At 36.5% G+C, this 18156-nt stretch overlaps 1 protein-coding gene across 11 annotated transcripts in view; it reads left to right on the top strand.

The window, feature by feature from the left end:
• Positions 1–18156, top strand: part of PHF3 (PHD finger protein 3) — a 168527-nt gene that overhangs the window by 7925 nt on the left and 142446 nt on the right. For 5 of the 11 annotated variants that reach the window (XM_025294956.3, XM_025294957.3, XM_025294955.3 and 2 more), the window contains exon 2: positions 5480–5748. The exons of 1 other annotated variant lie outside the window; for it this stretch is intronic. In XM_025294956.3, the coding sequence (XP_025150741.1) occupies positions 5505–5748 (244 nt within the window). In that variant the 5' untranslated portion in view covers positions 5480–5504. Of the gene's footprint in view, positions 1–1607; positions 1704–1740; positions 1761–5479; positions 5749–18156 lie in introns of those variants that run through there. 5 more of the 11 variants (XM_025294952.3, XM_025294951.3, XM_044924547.2 and 2 more) reach the window with 5 other exon arrangements.

Here is an 18156-nt window from a genome sequence, read left to right as displayed (position 1 = left end):
CACGACTTTAATAGCTTTAGTGGTTTATTGTTAAGCTTACTATGTGTGTGTGTGTGTGTGTGTGATTTTTTTTTTTTTTTTTAAAGAAAATGTGATAAAATACATAATTTTATTTTGAGGATATTTCTGAGAGTTTGGGGTAGTTTTAATTCACTCTTAATAAAGGGGATTTTGGTAGAAGTGTAGTTTTTTTCCACTGATGCTTTTTAAATCTTTTTGCATTTTGTGCATGCAGGAAACACTTAGAAAACAATATATGTTGGTTTTATCCGTGTAAACAAAATTTGGCTGCACTGTAATTCTCTTACAGATGAAACAAATGGGAAATATCTTTGGACTCAGATTCAGCATGTTAGTACTAATACTTATTTTTGGTTGTATTCTGAGTCTTTCTAAATCTTCCATTAGGACCAAACTCTACCTTTCATAGTCAGCACCTGCTGTTCATCTGTTTGAAGTAGTCCCTGGACTGTTAGGACCCAGCTCACATTGCCTGCTTAGCCTTTCTTGGCCCCATGGATTTTACCTTGCTCTGTGGTGCCATCTAAGCCCTTGAGTTTGACCCTTTCATATTTTGTTGTGATGTTTGCCTGTTGTCATATCTGTTTATATGTTTATACTTCGTTTTGCATCATAAGTTCCTTGAATTTGATAATAGGGTTTGTTTTCAGTGGTATACTTATGATAGTACTTTATAGTAGATACTTGATAAATACATGCATAGAGGAATAATTTTGAATTAAGAAATTATTCAATTCTCTGACTTATGAATCTTATTGTCATATTTGAGGTGTGACTGTGAACCCCAGAAGTAGTTTCTGATTTTAATATATATGTATTCCCTAGTTAATATCAATTTAATTGCATAAATACCTTTCATTAGCATCTTAAAATACATCCTGGATAGGTAGGTTTGTTATGTTTTAATTATTAACTTTGTGATGCCAAATATAAAGATGCATTTAAGTACAATTTCAGTGTAAGAAACAGGAATTTGTCTATTTATTTATTTTTTGGCTGCAATGCCTGGCTTGTGGGATCTTAGTTCCTCTACCAGGGATCAAACCCCGGGCCTTCAGCAGTGATCCTCCAGAGTCTAAAAACTCTGGTCTGGTTGTGTGTGTGCTCAGTTGCGTCTGACTCTTTGTGACCCCACAGACTGTAACCTCCCAGGCTTCTCTGTTCATGGGATTTTTCTGGCGAAATAATGGAATGGGTTGCCAATTCCTTCTCCAGGGGATCTTCCCCACCCAGGAATTGCACTTAAGTCTCCTGCATTACAGGTGGAGTCTTTACCACTGAGCCTCTGGGGAAAAAAGGAATTCCCAGAAATTTGTTTAAATCAAGCAATTTGTTTAATTATAATAAAAGGGACACCAAATCATCTCTTAAATTTCTCCTTTATTGGATCAGTTATCTTTGTCTATCTGCATGGCTAGGTATTTCAGGACATTGTATTTTAGGTTAGTGTTCTTTGGGTTTTTTTTGACCTTATTTTGAAGTAGTTTTAGATTTATAGAAAAGTTGCAAACATGGTGTAGAATCTAGTTTTCTTGATTGTTACACCCGACATAATGCTAGTGTCTTTTTTTTTTTTTTTCCTTCAGTGTTTGTTTGACTGAATTGGGTCTTCGTTGCAGCGCTCCAGTTTTCCTGTGGCTCTTCGGCTCAGTAGTTGCAGCCTGGAGCTTTGTTGTCCTGAGGTCTGTGACATCTGAGTTCCCTGACCAGGGATCAAACCCTGTCCCCTGCATTGAAAGGTGGATTCTTGAAGTCCTAATGCTAATTTTTTTTTTTTAATCAAAACTAGAGATTAACATTACTATTAACTGAACTCCAGATTTTATTCTGATTTCACCAGTTTTTCCACTACTCTCTTTTTTCTGTTCCATGATCCAGATCAGGATACCACATTGCATTTAGTAGCTTAGGGTATTTGTGTTAAGTAAGTTAATATTTCTACAGTTGGCTAACATTTGTTTTACAATTTAGCATGGAGAGTTTTTATTTTTGATACTGAGTACTTGATACATAAAACTGATTTTTTAAAAAAAAATGATTTATACTTCCAATCAGTGTTACTTTCGAGACAATCTTGCCATATGCCTGTATACTGTGATTTTTTGGCATTGTTTGGAATTGGCTCCAAAGCCTGTTGGAACAACTTACGAAATTCAGTCTTATCAGTTTATAACAATTGCACAAAACACTTCTGTTGAAATTGTCTTGTTTGGACCCATAAGTTTGGGGTGCTTTATACCATATTTTGTCTTGTAAGATCCCCAGTTGCCTTGACACATTCAATGTGTCTTGGTAACTGCTTAGTGATCACTTGCTGAATAAATTAAAGATATTAAAGAAATGTAACTTTGCTATACTGGTCTTTCTCGACTTTTACGCTGTTTTCCTAATCTGCTTATTTAATCCAGGGCAACATACTTTATAAGTCATACTAGTTTTGTCCAAAAAGAAAAAAAAAATTGGAGAATTAGGTTCACCCATCTTATATACAGTGTGCTTTACTTTTTTTTTTTTTAAATTGATCTTTAAAGACTAAATATTGTCTTCTGTTGAAACTACCATGTATACAATAGATAGCTAGGGGGAACCTGCTCTTTTGTGCCGCGAGCTCAGCGCGGTGCTCTTCGGTGACCTAGAGGGATGGGATGGGGGCTGGGATCCGGGTCCAGGAGGGGGGGATATATATGTATATACGGCTGATTTGCTTTGTTGTACAGCAGAAGCTAATACAACATTGTAAGGCAACCATGTCTCAATTAAAAAAAAAAAAAAGCGGCTATACCAGAGGTTCTGAAGAGTCTTTTTAGTAAAAGAGTTTGGGATGGTTCAGTAGTAGTATCACTAAAAAAAATATTGCTTGTTTAGAATGGGCTGGTCTTCGGTGTAGCTCGGTGATTTCAAGCTGTATAACTGAATGTCGTGAATGTACCCCAAATGCACATGATCAGAAATTGGTGCAACAAAGACTGACCTTGGGTGAAATTTGTAGAATTTCCCAAACTTGTGTTGCTGTGGGAATAAGTGCATAGTTAGTAGATTCAACATATAAATTTATAAAGAAAGATAACTGTTTCTTGAATTGGAATTGCCTTTTTTTCTTTGTTTCACCTGGACTGCAACTCTGAAGAGGAGTTTGTTTTGGCTCGTGATTAACTTTGGATTCTAGCATATTCAGATAAACAAATTTGTTGGTAGTTCTAGCTAATTTGTAAACATTTAGTAACATTTTTGTGAATTATGTTTAATTACCAGAAATTTATTATACTAAAATTTCTTTGGAATCTAAAAATATATTAGTGGAAGTATTGAGGATGTATGATAGTTGAACCAATTGAACCTTTCTTAGGTACTGAGATTAGATAGCTTCAAGAAATTAAAACTGTTCCTGACTTTTCATCACTATTGTAGCTGTTTTCTCTAAATGTTGTAATTAGAGAATGCATGTAAGATAATTAGTAAAATAGTTAACATTTTGGTGCTTTGTTAATATTTCAGTGTAAATAATTTGCAAAATTTGAGACGAGATACTGAAATCTTATATTTAGAAGAGGATCAACTTTTGTAAGAGGCCATTTTTTTCCTTTTCTTTAAATTTTAAATTGAGTTGCAGTTAAACTGCATCCATTTAAAATGAACAGATTGGTGAACTTTCATGGGTATGTGTACTCAGTCAAATTTCAGGGTATATGTACAGTCAAATTTCAGGACATTTTCATCATCCTTCAGAGTACATTCCTGTTATTTGCAGTCAGTCCCTCTCTTATCCAAGGCCCTAGGCAACTACTGATTTGTTGGAAAATGTTTTTAAAAGAAGAACCTTAAAGGAGTCAAATCTAGTTGGAAAATGTTTTTAAAAGAAGAACCTTAAAGGAGTCAAATCTAGTTAGTTTCTACCTTTGTAGAAGGCTGTCTTTCTACCAGTATGAAAGGGTTAGAGTTACAGCAGTGGGCCATATAGCCTTAAAATCTAGGTTTGGATGTTTAGGTCTGACTTCAGGGAATATGTTTAAATGCCTTTTGTTTCCAAAACTAGGATATTAATAGAGTCTGTTATTATTATCACTGGGAATAAGTGAATTAAAAATGTAGGTAAAATGTTTAGCAGCATATAATATACACCCAGTAAGTTTGTAGAGTGTTTTTGAACTCCCTCTTCTCATTTTTATAGGATAAAGAATTCAAGGACAGTTTGAGGAAAGTTTGGTAGAATTGGAGCTAATGTTTGTAATTTTGAAATCCAAGATGTTGTAGGTTAATTAGTGGAATTTTCTAGCTAATTAAATATTACTAGATCTTATTTCGGAGAAGGCAATGGCACCCCATTCCAGTACTCTTGCCTGGAAAATCCCATGGACTGAGGAGCCTGGTGGGCTGCAGTCCATGGGGTCGCTAAGAGTCGGATATGACTGAGCGACTTCACTTTCACGTCTCACTTTGATGCATTGGAGAAGGAAATGGCAACCCACTCCAGTGTTCTTGCCTGGAGAATCCCAGGGACAGAGGAGCCTGGTGGGCTACTGTCTTACAGGGTCGCACAGAGTCGGACACAACTGAAGCGACTTAGCAGCAGCAGCAGATCTTATTTAGTTGACTCTTCCCTGTCACCCAAAATACATTATTAGTTCATTATTCTCTGAAACCAATAATAATTCAGCTTTTGATAATTAAGGCTCCTCTAGAGCTTGAAATGACCTTTGTTGAGCAATGTCTAGGTACAGTTTGAATAGGGGATTAGCTTGATATCTGTATGAGCCCCACATAGCTCACTAAGACAAATTTAAATCGGATACATTTCTTTTCTTGACATTTATTTTATCTTAAAAGGGATGCTCCCTCCAAGTGTGTGTGTGTGTGCACATCTGTACCTGCGTGTGTGTAGTTTTTTGAGTTTTGATTTGTTGGGTTTAATTAATAGTTTCTTTCCATTTTTTTCTTGTTGTCCCACAAAAAAATTTTTGTGTTTCTTTAAATAATTTAAATGCATTGTAAATAAAGCAAGGGTGTTTACAGTTTTAATAAATATGGGACAGTACTTTAAATGATTTGATTTTAGTTCTTTTATATGACCTTTACTAATAAGCAGTGTCTGAGTCTTAAATTTGAAGAGAGTATGGTTAAAAACATATGGTTTTTATGATTTAAACCATGTAATTCTTTCAAATGTGTCAAGTTAATGGACTATATATTCATAGGTTTTTTCTCTAAAATTAATTAAGTGAACCTTTAATAGGGTCTCTGTTAAAATGAAATTCTACATGCATGATGGAGAAACATTGTTTACCAAAGATTGGTTCTACATGTCCAAATGTATATTCTAAAAGCAGTGAGGATTTTTTAAAAACAATTTAGAAATAACCTAAGTGTGTTCATAGACTCAAAACTATTAAAATAATTTGGTTTTAGGTGATTATCAGTTGATAGCTTTATTTCTTATGGTATTTTTTTTGTCTTTCTATAGGGCTGAAAGACACACAGAAGTCTTCATGGATATAGTTGATACATTTAATCATTTAATTCCTACTGAACACTTAGATGATGCCCTATTTCTAGGATCCAACCTGGAGAATGAAGTCTGTGAGGATTTTAGTACAAGTCAAAATGTCTTAGAGGACTCGCTGAAGAACATGCTCAGCGATAAGGATCCTATGCTAGGATCTGCAAGTAACCAGTTCTGTTTGCCTGTTTTGGATAGCAATGATCCCAATTTCCAGATGCCTTGTTCAACAGGTAATTCTTACTTTTTTTTTTAGTCTGCAATTTAAAATAAAAGGAATTTTCAGCAGTTTTTTTTTTTTTTTTTTTTTTTTGATGAGGGTAGTACATTTAGGATTCTTTCCTTTGGATTTAGAGCTCCTTTTCTAGTCATCAGAATTAGAATTTAAATTTTCTTCCAAAGAATGTGGAGTTATCTTTGAGGATGTTGTGGCTATAGATAGGGTAACTGTAATTTATTATCCAGAATGGGATGCCTTTTTTGAGAATCATAGGGGGTGCTGTTAATAATTACATTATGACAACAGGTATAAATTGGGACTCCTAGCAGATAGTGATTGCCTCATAAGTTGCGACGTGATGTCATCCTACATCTGTTGGAGTCAAGGGAAATGGCTGAATTGACCTTTCCCAGTGCCCATCCTAGCTCTTATTGTGTGTTCCCATTTCCAGTCTTTTAGTATTTTGTACTTGTGTAATATCTCAAAAACCAGAGAAAGAGCTCTAGGCCTGTGCTGTCCAGCATAGCAACCACTATCCACTTAACTGTTAACCACCTGAAATGAGTCTCTCTTAGTTGAGATGTGCTATAAATTGCACATTTTATTTTAAACATTCATTGTGAATAAAAAGATTATAAAATGTTTCATCAAGTTTTAAAAATGTAGATTACATGTTGAGGTGATATTTTGGGTATTTTTGGTTAAATAAAATATTAAAATTAATTTCACCTGTTTTTAGTTTTTTTTAAGTGTTTCCTTGAAAATTTAAAATTACTTATGTGGCTTGCATTATATTTCCACTGGACAGATGACACTTCTTTCGGATCTATAGTTGAAGTAACTGAAAGTAACTTTCAGAGGATAACTTTCTGTACTGCTAATCAAATTCTTAATAAGAGATTACTTCAGAGATCATATTAATATGTGGAAAAATATGTAGGTTTTTTTTAATAAAGCAGAGAAAATATTACAACAAACTTTGGAGCAATTAGCTATTCTGTAAGCTAAAATTAGACAAAGGAAAAACAGCTTCACAGGGAGAAGTTAGGTTTTTAGTTCAGGTTTATGTGGTAGTGTTCTGTTTTGCAATGACTCAAGACTTACGCACTACAGTTTTTCAGTAATTTTCATTACCTTTTTAAAATTTTCTACCTAATGTTTTGATATAACAATACTTAAAGTTTGGATTAGGTGGCCTGCTATTTATTTGTAAATTTTTCAGATTACTCTGACTCAACACTTTGGCTTCTAAGAATCTTTCATTTTAACAACTCTTTAATACTGAAGTCTTTTGAATTGTTTGCTAATAATGGTGTATCTCTGAATTATATACATTATGTTGTGTTATCGCATAGGTTTACATTGTTTTTTGTTGTCATTGTATTAAATGTTTTAAGCTTTTAAAATTTTGTTTTATGTATGCATTGTTCCTGTGTCAGTACAGTATATCTAATTATTGTCAAGCACTTTTGACACTGTTTGGTTATATGCACAAAGTTTCACAGCTTAGTCTGATTTCAAGAAGAACGATTATTGAATACTTAAATGCTTATTACTAGAAGTACAGTTACCCTTAAGGATGTTCTATTAGGCCTGGAACTGGCAAATTTATCTTTTAGTCCCTGAGTAATACTGGTGTTCTTACTTACAGTCTTTTTTTAAAATTTCTGTTGATGTGAAAAGTTTTTTTTTGCATATGAAAAGTCTCTTTGGCTGAATATTTCTTTTGCTAATAGAAGACTTAGAACTCTATATTAAAATACTTAAATTTTTTTGAGTTCTGGTTAATACTTGTTTACAATTTCATTGTAAACTTTTAACTTTTTTATTAAGAACCTACAAATAGAAATATTTTCTAAATTTTCCTGTTTTGTTTGCTACAGTTATTTATCTTGGTTTTAAAGGAAAACTGTGTTAATATATATGGTATGCATCCATACACTTTGAAGATATGTAAGGAAATATGTGTGGGAAATTTTAGGATTATAAAGTTCCTTGTAGGATTGCTTAGATTTCATTGTGCCATAAAGCAGTGGATTTATCTTGGATTGTTTCAAAATTTCTTTGGTCCTTTGGGATATTTGGTTCAGTAAAAGGCCAACATATTTTCTAATGACAGCAGAGTGGAAAACATTAAAAAAATTTTTTTGTAAACTATTTAGTGAAACCCTATTGTAACTTTAAGCTGTTCACAGACTGCCTCAGCTTTTTGATATAAACTAAAAAGGATAAGCTTCTTAGCCAGATGTTTGTACTTGGCTCTCTAGGTTTTTACTAATTGTCTTGACTAAAGCTTTGCTGGATAATGGCTCTTTAGTATTTCTCAGGCCATCGAGAGTTATAGATTATGGTTATTTTGTATCCTTTGTTTTAACAGTGCAAAAGATAGCAAACAATAGCTGCTGTTTTGTTCTCCTATGCTGACATAGATTGGTTGCTGTAGTTGTTAAAGAGCTACTGTTGAATGTCTTCCATTATATTTCTTATATAAATTTTTCATTATATTTCATCATCTCCAGAAATCCTAGAGAAACTTTAAGTTATAAAAATAGGAAAGACACATGGAGGATCACCTTTAGTGCGTCAGATGCCCAGAGTTAGGATGCTTACTGTTTAATCTTGAGAGATAACCAGTAGATTTCTGATCCTCTTTTGGATGCTTTTGACTCTAAAAGTATTCATGTAAATGTAGTGTTTGCATATGGTTTTTAGATTTGCCTGGTAATAAATTTAAAAAATATTCTAATAATTGAGGAAACCCTTTAAATTTGGAAAGTGTTTGATCTTGATGAACAAACCAATTATTTGTATTCTTAAAAATTCTTGTTATCTTTAAAATAAAAGTAATATTTTCCCAAGTAATAGGTTCAAGATATTGACTATATTGGTTAAATATACTACATTAGGAATGTATTAAAAATCATTGAAGTGCTATTTGAAACACTGACATTGTCAGTATAATAAATGTTAATTTTATCTTTTACTTTACAAACAACCATGATTCATAAGTGTGAAACAAATCTTGTATTTATGAAACTGTTTCTTTATGTGATAGAAGAGAAATGTTCAGTGGCTGTAATTTGATTTATTTCCTTGAGACCAGGAGGAGGAGGGATGTGCTGTAGATAATATGGATATTCAGAGCACCCTTTCATTCAGGTAGTGCTTGTAGCTACTGCATCCTTGTGTGAAACCAGGATGTCCTTTCCAGGCTATATCATTACTTAAAAAACCATCATTGACTGAATTAAAAAAAAAAAAGTCCCTAATGTAGCATGGTTTTGGAGATTAAAAGCATCAAACAGTCATTGAATTCAATAGCTTACATATTTGCCAAGAGGTGATTCATATCGTGTGGTTAGGTGTTTTTTCAGTTGTAAAGAAATTCATATTGTATAGTTTTTTCAGTTGTAAATTTCTTCTACCATATATATGGGATAGTCGTTTCCTATCAAGAATGCCACTGGTGATTTATGACATCAAGTAGAGTTGTTTAATAAGAATTTTAGCTTGTGCTGCTTTTCTTCTGAGCAAAATATTGTTAATACATGTTAAGACTAGTTTTACAAGCTTCTCAGCAGTAATGTGATTTGGGCCTTTTTTTTTTAACACACAAATTTTTAACTTTTAAACATAGTCCTGTAGTTAGGGGCTCCTTCATTATTAAAGGCAGAATTCATCTGTGTAATATTAAAAAAATTATGGTACTTGTTCTGAAAAGATGATTGTTCTTTTTGCATCACTGAGATTTGTTTAAAAGGTATTTACAGCTTTTTATGGCTTCATGCTACTCTTGGACAACATTTCCAGTCAGTACATTGAACTAAACACAATGGACCCCTGGTTCAATAAGATTCAGTTGTCAGATAGTAGTTTTTGTTTTCCTTATTTGTACGTTGTATGTGGGGGCAGCAGACAGTGCCGATTTATTACATTTGCAGATCCAACTTCACATACTCATTTGTTACATATTTGTACTGGGGTCTTTTTTCCACTAATATTATTTTTCTGAATAGTAGTGTTCACTGATTTTTTTTTTTTTTAAACTTCTGTGCTTTAGTGAACATCTTTTTGCTGTTGATCTTTTGAGTTACACTTGAACAATAAAATACAAATTTAGTACATGTAAAGTAGCTATGCAAATGAAATGACAGTATATTGGTTACGACAAAATGTATACCCTTTAGTTGAATGTTAGTAAAGAGTAACTGATCAACCTTGTAAGAACATTCATAGCCTTTAAGAGTAGAGATTTTTTTCTGTTGAGATTGATGATTAATATTATATGCTTTGAGTTAGAGGGGTTTCAGTGAAATTTGGGTGTGTATGCATGCTGAGTCTTGGGACCCCATGGGCTGTAGCCTGCCAGGATCCTCTGTCCGTGGGATTCTCCAGGCAAGGATACTGGAGTGGGCTGCCCGTGCTTTCCTCCAGGGGATCTTCCCAACTCAGGGATCAAACCCACGTCTCTTATGTCTACCTGCATTGACAGGGGGTAGTTCTTTACCACTAATGCAATCGGAAGAACAAACAAAGGAGAGGCAAACACCTTGTACAATCAGTGGAGAAGAGAAAATACTGGAAAGTGGAAACAGTAGGACAAAACAGCAGCCATAGATTTTTGAAAGTTTGTCACTTGGACAAGAGATTTGACTTTTTTACGAATAATGGGAAAAAGAGGGGGCAGAGTTTGATTGGCTGAAAGGGAGAACTTGGGATTCCTTCAAGATAGAATGATAGGTTCCCTGGGGTTATGGGATTTATGCCTTTGCTGGGTGTGACCCCCTTGGCCCAGGTCTTTCATTGGGGCATTTTGTCCCATAGAGTTTCTGTTAGGTGACCTTTCATGGCCAGTGTCCTCCCAGAGTCCTCTGTCATTGTCTGTCCCAACATAAAGTGCCTGTTGTTTCTTACTAAAAATTAAATTATGTTTACTTTAATACTAAATCTTGTTTGTAGACTTAATGTATTTCATTGCTTCTTTAAATTATTTGAAATACAACTTGAAAAGCATAGTGTTAACTACTTTTATGTAAGCAACTTTCATTGCTCTTAATTCACTGTTTCTTTCCGTCTTATTTCTTATTCCCTCACTGTATTCAATTTAGACATTTTAAATAGATAGTCAATTCTTCACAAACATGTATTTTTCATTAATCATTGCCACAAGTCATCCTTAACTACCAAAATAACAGAATTGAACTCAGATAAATAAGCCCTTTAACACAAACATTAAAATGCCAGTTTCTAAATTCAGAAAATGAAGAGAGGAAATTTTTGGCCCAACCAGAGTTTCCCAGTTTACGGTTTTAGTTGGTATATTTTGTGGCCTTTCTGTTTTACCTCTGTTTGATTCAGTTGACTTTTGCTTTTATTAGTTTGATGTAGTATAAAGCAGAACATATTTTAATTTTACTTTACATTGACTGAGCATTTACTTTTCTGTCTTTTAAGTTTAAAATGTGGAATAAAATTAATCATGTGTTCATCACTGTATTCCTAGTATCTTTTGGTTTCTTCCTTTCCCCTGTTACTTAAAATTTGCTCTGTGTTATCATTATTTTTAGTTTCTGGCTGTCCTGGGTCTTCAGTGCTGCACACAGGCTTTCTCTGGTTGCAGTGAGTGGGAGGCACAGCCGTGTGCAGGCTGCTCTTTGCCGTGGCTTCTCTGGCATGGAGCGCGGGCTCCTGGGTGGGGGCTTCAGTCAGGGCTCTCAGGCTCTGTAGTTGCAGCTTGCAGAATCTAGGACAGGGGCTCAGCAGTTGGGGTGCGCTGGCTTAGTTGCCCTGAGGTGTGTGGAATCTTCCAAGACCAGGGATTGGCAGGCGAATTCTTTAAACACTGGACTACTAGGGATGTTCCAGTGTTGTTATTTTTTAGCTTGCATTTCTAAACTGTTATAGAACAGACTTCTTTACCTACGGTCCTGGGCAGACTTCTGAGTTTACTGAAACTACCTGCTTCCAACGCCCTCTGTCACTGTCCTGTTCTGTCTGTGTTTGCCGTGCTCCAGGCTTGTACACCTGTCATCCCCAAGTGTCTCTGCTCTCCTTGAGTGAAGCTGTTGTTTTCCTGGATGTCAGTTTCTTTAGCTATGCCCTCTTTACTTAATGACATCCTTAGTACATTTCTAATAATATTACACTTGACTAATAATTTGCCTTTGTAGAAACAAAATTGAATATCACTTACCTTAAAATTTTGTAACTGGTATTCCTGATGGGTTGGCTGCTTGGGTTTGTATGAGGTTTGTTGCTTTGTTAGGTGGCCTTTTCTGTACCCTACCCTGCTTTCAGTTTAGTTGCTCAGTTGTGTGTGACTCTTTATGACCCCATGGACTGCAGCATGCCAGGCTTCCCTGTCCATCACCAACTCCCAGAGTTTACTCAAACTCATGTCCATTGAGTTGGTGATGCCATCCAACCATCTCATCCTCTGTCATCCCCTTCTCCTCCCATCTTCAGTCTTTCCCAGCATCAGGGTCTTTTCCAATTAGTCAGTTCTAGCATCAAGTAGCCAAAGTATTGGAGTTTCAGCTTCAGCATCAGTCCTTCCAATGAATATTCAGGACTGATTTCCTTGATTGGTTGGATTTCCTTGCAGTCCAAGGGACATTACTAGCAAATCATTACTTTGCTAGTGTGTGAGATGAGCGCAGTCGCGCGCTAGTTTGAGCATTGTTTGGCATTGCCTTTCTTTCGGATTGGAATGAAAACTGACCTTTTCCAGTTCTGTGGCCACTGCTCAGTTTTCCAAATTTGCTGGCATAGTGAGTGCAGTTTCTCCAGTACCACAGTTCAAAAGTGCTCGACTTTTTTTTAAGTCCAACTCTCACATCCAAACATGGCTACTGGAAAAACCATAGATTTGACTAGATGGACCTTTATTGGCAAAGTAATGTCTCTGCTTTTTAATATGCTGTCTAGGTTAGTTGTAGTTTTTCTTCCAAGAAGCAAGCGTCTTTTAGTTTCACGGCTGCAGTCACCATCTGCAGTGATTTTGGAGCTTAAAACAATCAAGTCTGTCACTGTTTCCATTGTTTCCCCCATCTATTTGCCATGAAGTGATGGGACCAGCTCCCGGTCTTGTTTTTGCTGACTGTATAGAGCTTCTCCATCTTTGGCTGCAAAGAATATAATCACTCTGATTTTGGTGTTGACCATCTGGTGATGTCCGTGTGTAGAGTCTTCTCTTGTATTGTTGGAAAAAGGTGTTTGCTATGACCAGTGTGTTCTCTTGTCAAAACTCTGTTAGCCTTTGCCATGCTTCATTCTGTACTACAAGGCCAGATTTGCCTGTTACTCCAGGTATCTCTTGACTTCCTACTTTTGCATTCCACTCCCATATAATGAAAAGGACATCTTTTTTGGGTGTTAGTTCTAGAAGTGGGTGGGCCTCATCAAATCAGTTGAAGGCCTGAAGAGGAAAAAAAAAGTAGGGTTCCCCAAGTACGGAATTTTGTCTCCAAACTGCCTTCGAACTCAAGCTGCAACATCAGTGCTTCCCTGGGTTTCCGGTCTACCCTGCAGGTGCGGGCTCACTAGCCTCTGCTGCTGCTAAGTAGCTTCAGTCGTGTTTGACTCTGTGCGACCCCAGAGACGGCAGCGCACCAGGCTCCCCTGTCCCTGGGATTCTCCAGGCAAGAACACTGGAGTGGGTTGCCATTTCCTTCTCCAGTGCATGCAAGTGAAAAGTGAAAGTGAAGTCGCTCAGTCGTGTCCGACTCTTAGTGACCCCATGGACTGCAGCCCACCAGGCTCCTCCGTCCATGGGATTTTCCCGGCAAGAGTACTGGAGTGGGGTGCCATTGCCTTCTCCGTCACTAGCTTCTACAATTATACAAAACTTTTCTTAAGATTAAAAACGTCTCAATCAGTCAGGCAAGCAATCTCATGTGCTCTCCATACACACACATTCCATTTTCTCTGTAAAATCTGACGAGAGGTAGGAGAGATTTGCAAACTCTGAGAAGTCTGCTAATAGGTTTATTACTAACAAAACTAGCAATATAACTTATGGGTTAAGAAATTTTGAACAGAAGGGAAGAAATGCCAACTGACCACAGAAGAAACAAACAACAGGGTAAAATTTAACACTGACAAAAGCTAGAGAGCAATACACAGGATTCTGAAATCCATTAAGTAAGAATTACTGGGTATCAGAAGTTTTATATCCATTATGGCATGATAGAGGGTACTGACAGTGAGTTAGGCCAGAAATAAGGAATTAACTTAAGGACTAAATACTGAGAGGTCAACTTCACGCCTTCCCTGACTTCAGCACCCAGTAAAGCCGATAGCCAAGCACTGAACTCCAATCAAGGAAATATCTTCTTAACCCTAAACTGAAAGAGAATGAACAAGCTGCAGGAAACAAGACCACAACCTCATAATAATAAGGAGCCTCTCTCCCTGGCATTCAAAGATTCTTAAAATAACCATAGGATTATCCAGTTAAAGCCCACTTACCCCACAGCAAAATTTAACATTAATTTTCTATTTCCTCCTATTTTAAACAAGCAACCAAAAATAATCACTTAGGGGAAGTCTGCAGCACTATGGGAAATATCAAAATAAACAAATAGAAAAAAACAAATTTACACTATAAAGAAACTCTTACTATATACCTATCCCTGGAGAAGGAGAGGGCAGCCCACTCCAGTATTCTCACTTGGAGAATCCCATGGACAGAGGAGCCTACGGTCCATAGGGTCGCAAAGAGTCAGACATGACTGAGGCGACTTAGCACAGACACATGCACTATACACCTATGACAACAGAGGACTTTTTAAAAATGTTACAGATAAAGAGAACAGTTCTCAGAAACAGTAACTGTCAAAATTAAATATTTAAAGAGATGGAAAATATGTCAGTGAATTTCTGAAAAGACACAAAGCAAAACGATGGAAAAGATGCAAGAAAGAGATAAGAAAAATGGGCAATTAATCCAGAAGGGCCACCAGCTACTAGGAGTGTGCAGAAGAAAACACGAGAAAACTTCCCAGTACTAAAGGGATCACTCTTCAAATGAAAAGGCCCACCAAGTGCCAGCAAAAATAAATCAAAGACTAAACACTAAAAGATGAGAACATCCTAAAGCTGGTACAGACTGTGGCTCACATCATGAACTCCTTATTGCCAAATTCAGACTTAAATTAAAGAAACTAGGGAAATCCACGAGACCATTCAGGTATGACCTAAATCAAATCCTTTATGACTATACAGTGGAAGTATAGTGAGAAATAGATTCAAGGGATTAGATCTGATAGAGTGCCTGAAGAACTATGGATGAAGGTTCGTGATACTGTACAGGAGACAGGGATCAAGACCACTTCCAAGAAAAAGAAATGCAAAAAGGCAAAATGGCTGTCTGAGGAGGCCTTAAAAACACCTATGAAAAGAAGAGAAGCAAAAGGCAAAGGAGAAAAGGAAAGATATACCCATTTGAATGCAGAGTTTCAAAGAATAGCAAGAGGAGAAAATAAAGCTTTCCTCAGTGATCACTGCAAAGAAATAGCAGAAAACAATAGAAGGGGAAAAACTAGAGATCTCTTCAAGAAAATCAGAGATACCAAGGGAATTTTTCATGCAAAGATGGGCACAATAAACAACAGAAATGGTATGGACATAACAGAAGCAGAAGATTTTAAGAAGAGGTGGCAAGAATATGCAAAAGAACTGTACAAAAAAGATCTTCAAGACCCACATAATCATGATGGTGTGATCACTCAGCTAGAGCCAGGCATTCTGAAATGCAAAGTTAAGTGGGCCTTAGGAAGCATCGCTACAAACAAAGCTAACAGAGGTGATGGAATTCCAGTTGTGCTATTTCAAATCCTATATGATGATAAAACTGCTGCACTCAATATGCGAGCACATTTGGAGAACTCAGCAGTGGCCACAGGACTGGAAAAGGTATGTTTCGTTCCAATCCCAAAGAAGGGTAATGCCAAGGAATGCTCAAAACTACTGCACAATTGAACTCATCTCACACACTAGCAAAATTCTCCAAGCCAGGCTTCAACGGTATGTGAACCGTGCACTTCCAGATGTTCAACTTAGATTTAGAAAAGGCAGAGGAACCAGGGATCAAATTGCCAACATCCGTTGGATCGTCGAAAAAGCAAGAGAGTTCCAGAAAAACATCTACTTTTGCTTTATTGACTGACAAAGCCTTTGACTGTGTGGGTCACAATCAACTGTGGAAAATTCTTAAAAGAGATGGGAATACCAGACAACCTGACCTGCCTCCTGAGAAATCTGTATTCAGGTCAAGAAGCAACAGTTAGAACTGGACATGGAACAACAGACTGGTTCCAAATCAGGAAAAGAATACATCAAGGCTATATATTGTCACCCTGCTTATTTAACTTACATGCAGAGTATATCATGAGAAATGCCGGGCTGGATGAAGCACAAGCTGGAATTGAGATTGCCGAGAGAAATATCAATAATTTCAGATGTGCAGATGACACCACACTTATGTCAGAAAGCGAAGAAGAACTAAAGAGCCTCTTGATGCAAGTGAAAGAAGCAAGTGAAAAAGTTGGCTTAAAGGTCAACATTCAGAAAACTAAGATCATGGCATCTGGTCCCATCACTTCATGGCAAATAGATGGGGAAATGCTGAGAGACATAATTTTAGGCTCCAAAATCACTGCAGATGGTGACTGCAGACATGAAATTAAAGGACACTTGCTTCCTTGGAAGAAAAGCTACGACCAACTTAGACAGCATATTAAAAAGCAGAGACCTTACTTTGCCATCAAAGGTCTGTGTAGTCAAAGCTATGGTTTTTCCAGTAGTCATGTATGAATATGAGTGTTGGACTGTGAAGAAAGCTGAGTGCCGAAGAATTGATGCTTTTGAACTGTGGTGTTGGAGAAAACTCTTGAGAGTCCCTTGGACAGCAAGGAGATCATCTAGTGCATCCTAAAGAAAATGAGTCCTGGATATTCATTGGAAGGGCTGATGCTGGAGCTCCCAATACTTTGGCCACCTGATGCGAAGAACTGATTCATTTGAAAAGACCCCACTGCTGGGAAAGATCGAGGGCAGGCGGAGAAGGGGACGACAGAGGATGAGATGGTTGGATGGCATCACTGACTCAATGGACATGGATTTGAATAAACTGTGGCAGTTGGTGATGGACAGGGAGGCGTGGTGTGCTGTGGTTCATGGGGTTGGAAAGAGTCGGACACCACTGAGCAACTGAACTGAACCCACATTATGTACAATAATCTGCTTCACTCAAACTGTTGTTTTAAATCTCATGTGAAAAATACCTTCACAGTCACATTTAGGCTGGCACTTCACTAAATATCTGAGTACTGTGGCATAATAAAGTTAATTCAGAATATGATATTCTTTGAACTTTTACAGTTAGTTTATATGTGTTGTCATGAAGCTAGTTATAATCTCAAGATTTTTGGGAATGTCATTCATATAGGGAGTTTGCAGGCAGTCAGCTTATATAGTCCCCAGGTCTTTTCTCTCAGGGATTAGATATAAAGGAAGTTGATGAAATAGTTAATACCATGTGAATGTTAATGTGCCGGGTACTGTATAAAAGTACTTTGCTAGTGTTATCTCTTTGCTGTAGATAAGTAGAATTAATCCCATTTCATAGCTGAATAAACTGAGATTTTGAGGTAGTTAAGTAATTTCCAAAATTTATGAGAAGTCATAGTACTTGAACTGGAGTAGATTTTCTTTCTGCCTTCAAGTACATGAGTGCTCTTAAGATTAAGACTAGAAAAATTAGAAGATGTTTTCTTTTTTTGTTTTTTAAAGTTCTGTTAAAAGATCAAAGGAGGTGGTAGTAGATATTCAGTACATTTTTTAACTGGAAAAAAAAAAGTACAAAGAAGGGAGAGAAGTAGGGCTCAGTCGTGGGACCAGAGATTAAAGTAGTAAATAAAGTACTGTCTACAGGTGGGGCACTGCTTTGGCTCTCAGATTTTTCAAAGTTGTTGAAGAGGAGAACAGTGTAGGTAAAAACAAATCCAGTGCCCAGGGAAAGGGAAGCTATTTCTGATATTAAAATTAGACATTTCATTCACAGTTTGATTGTGATGTGATATGATAAAAGAAAATCCTTAACATATTTTAAGTGAACATCGGACCTTTTCTTGTGGTATCCCTCAATGTGTATCCCAGTAGAATTACAGGGACTAATGGAATGGTCTGACCTAGTCCTAGGTTCGATATTAGGTTATTTTTCAGACAACTCATCTTGGATATCATTTTCAACATCAAATTTCTGAGTATATTGATAACTTATCTTCTCTGTCTGAGAACTGTTGGCAATGCAATGATCTCTCACCTTTCCCCTTCTTTTTTGCCAGCTAAGTGCATAGAGAAGCTTTATTTATAAACAAACTGGGCTTTGATGGGATATGAAATTTTAAAGGCACTGGTA

This window comes from Bubalus bubalis, chromosome 10 (genome assembly GCF_019923935.1).
Source record: "Bubalus bubalis isolate 160015118507 breed Murrah chromosome 10, NDDB_SH_1, whole genome shotgun sequence".
NCBI lineage: Eukaryota > Metazoa > Chordata > Mammalia > Artiodactyla > Bovidae > Bubalus > Bubalus bubalis.
The sequence above is the reverse complement of the archived record's forward strand: the minus strand, read 5'-3'. Positions and strand labels throughout refer to the sequence as shown.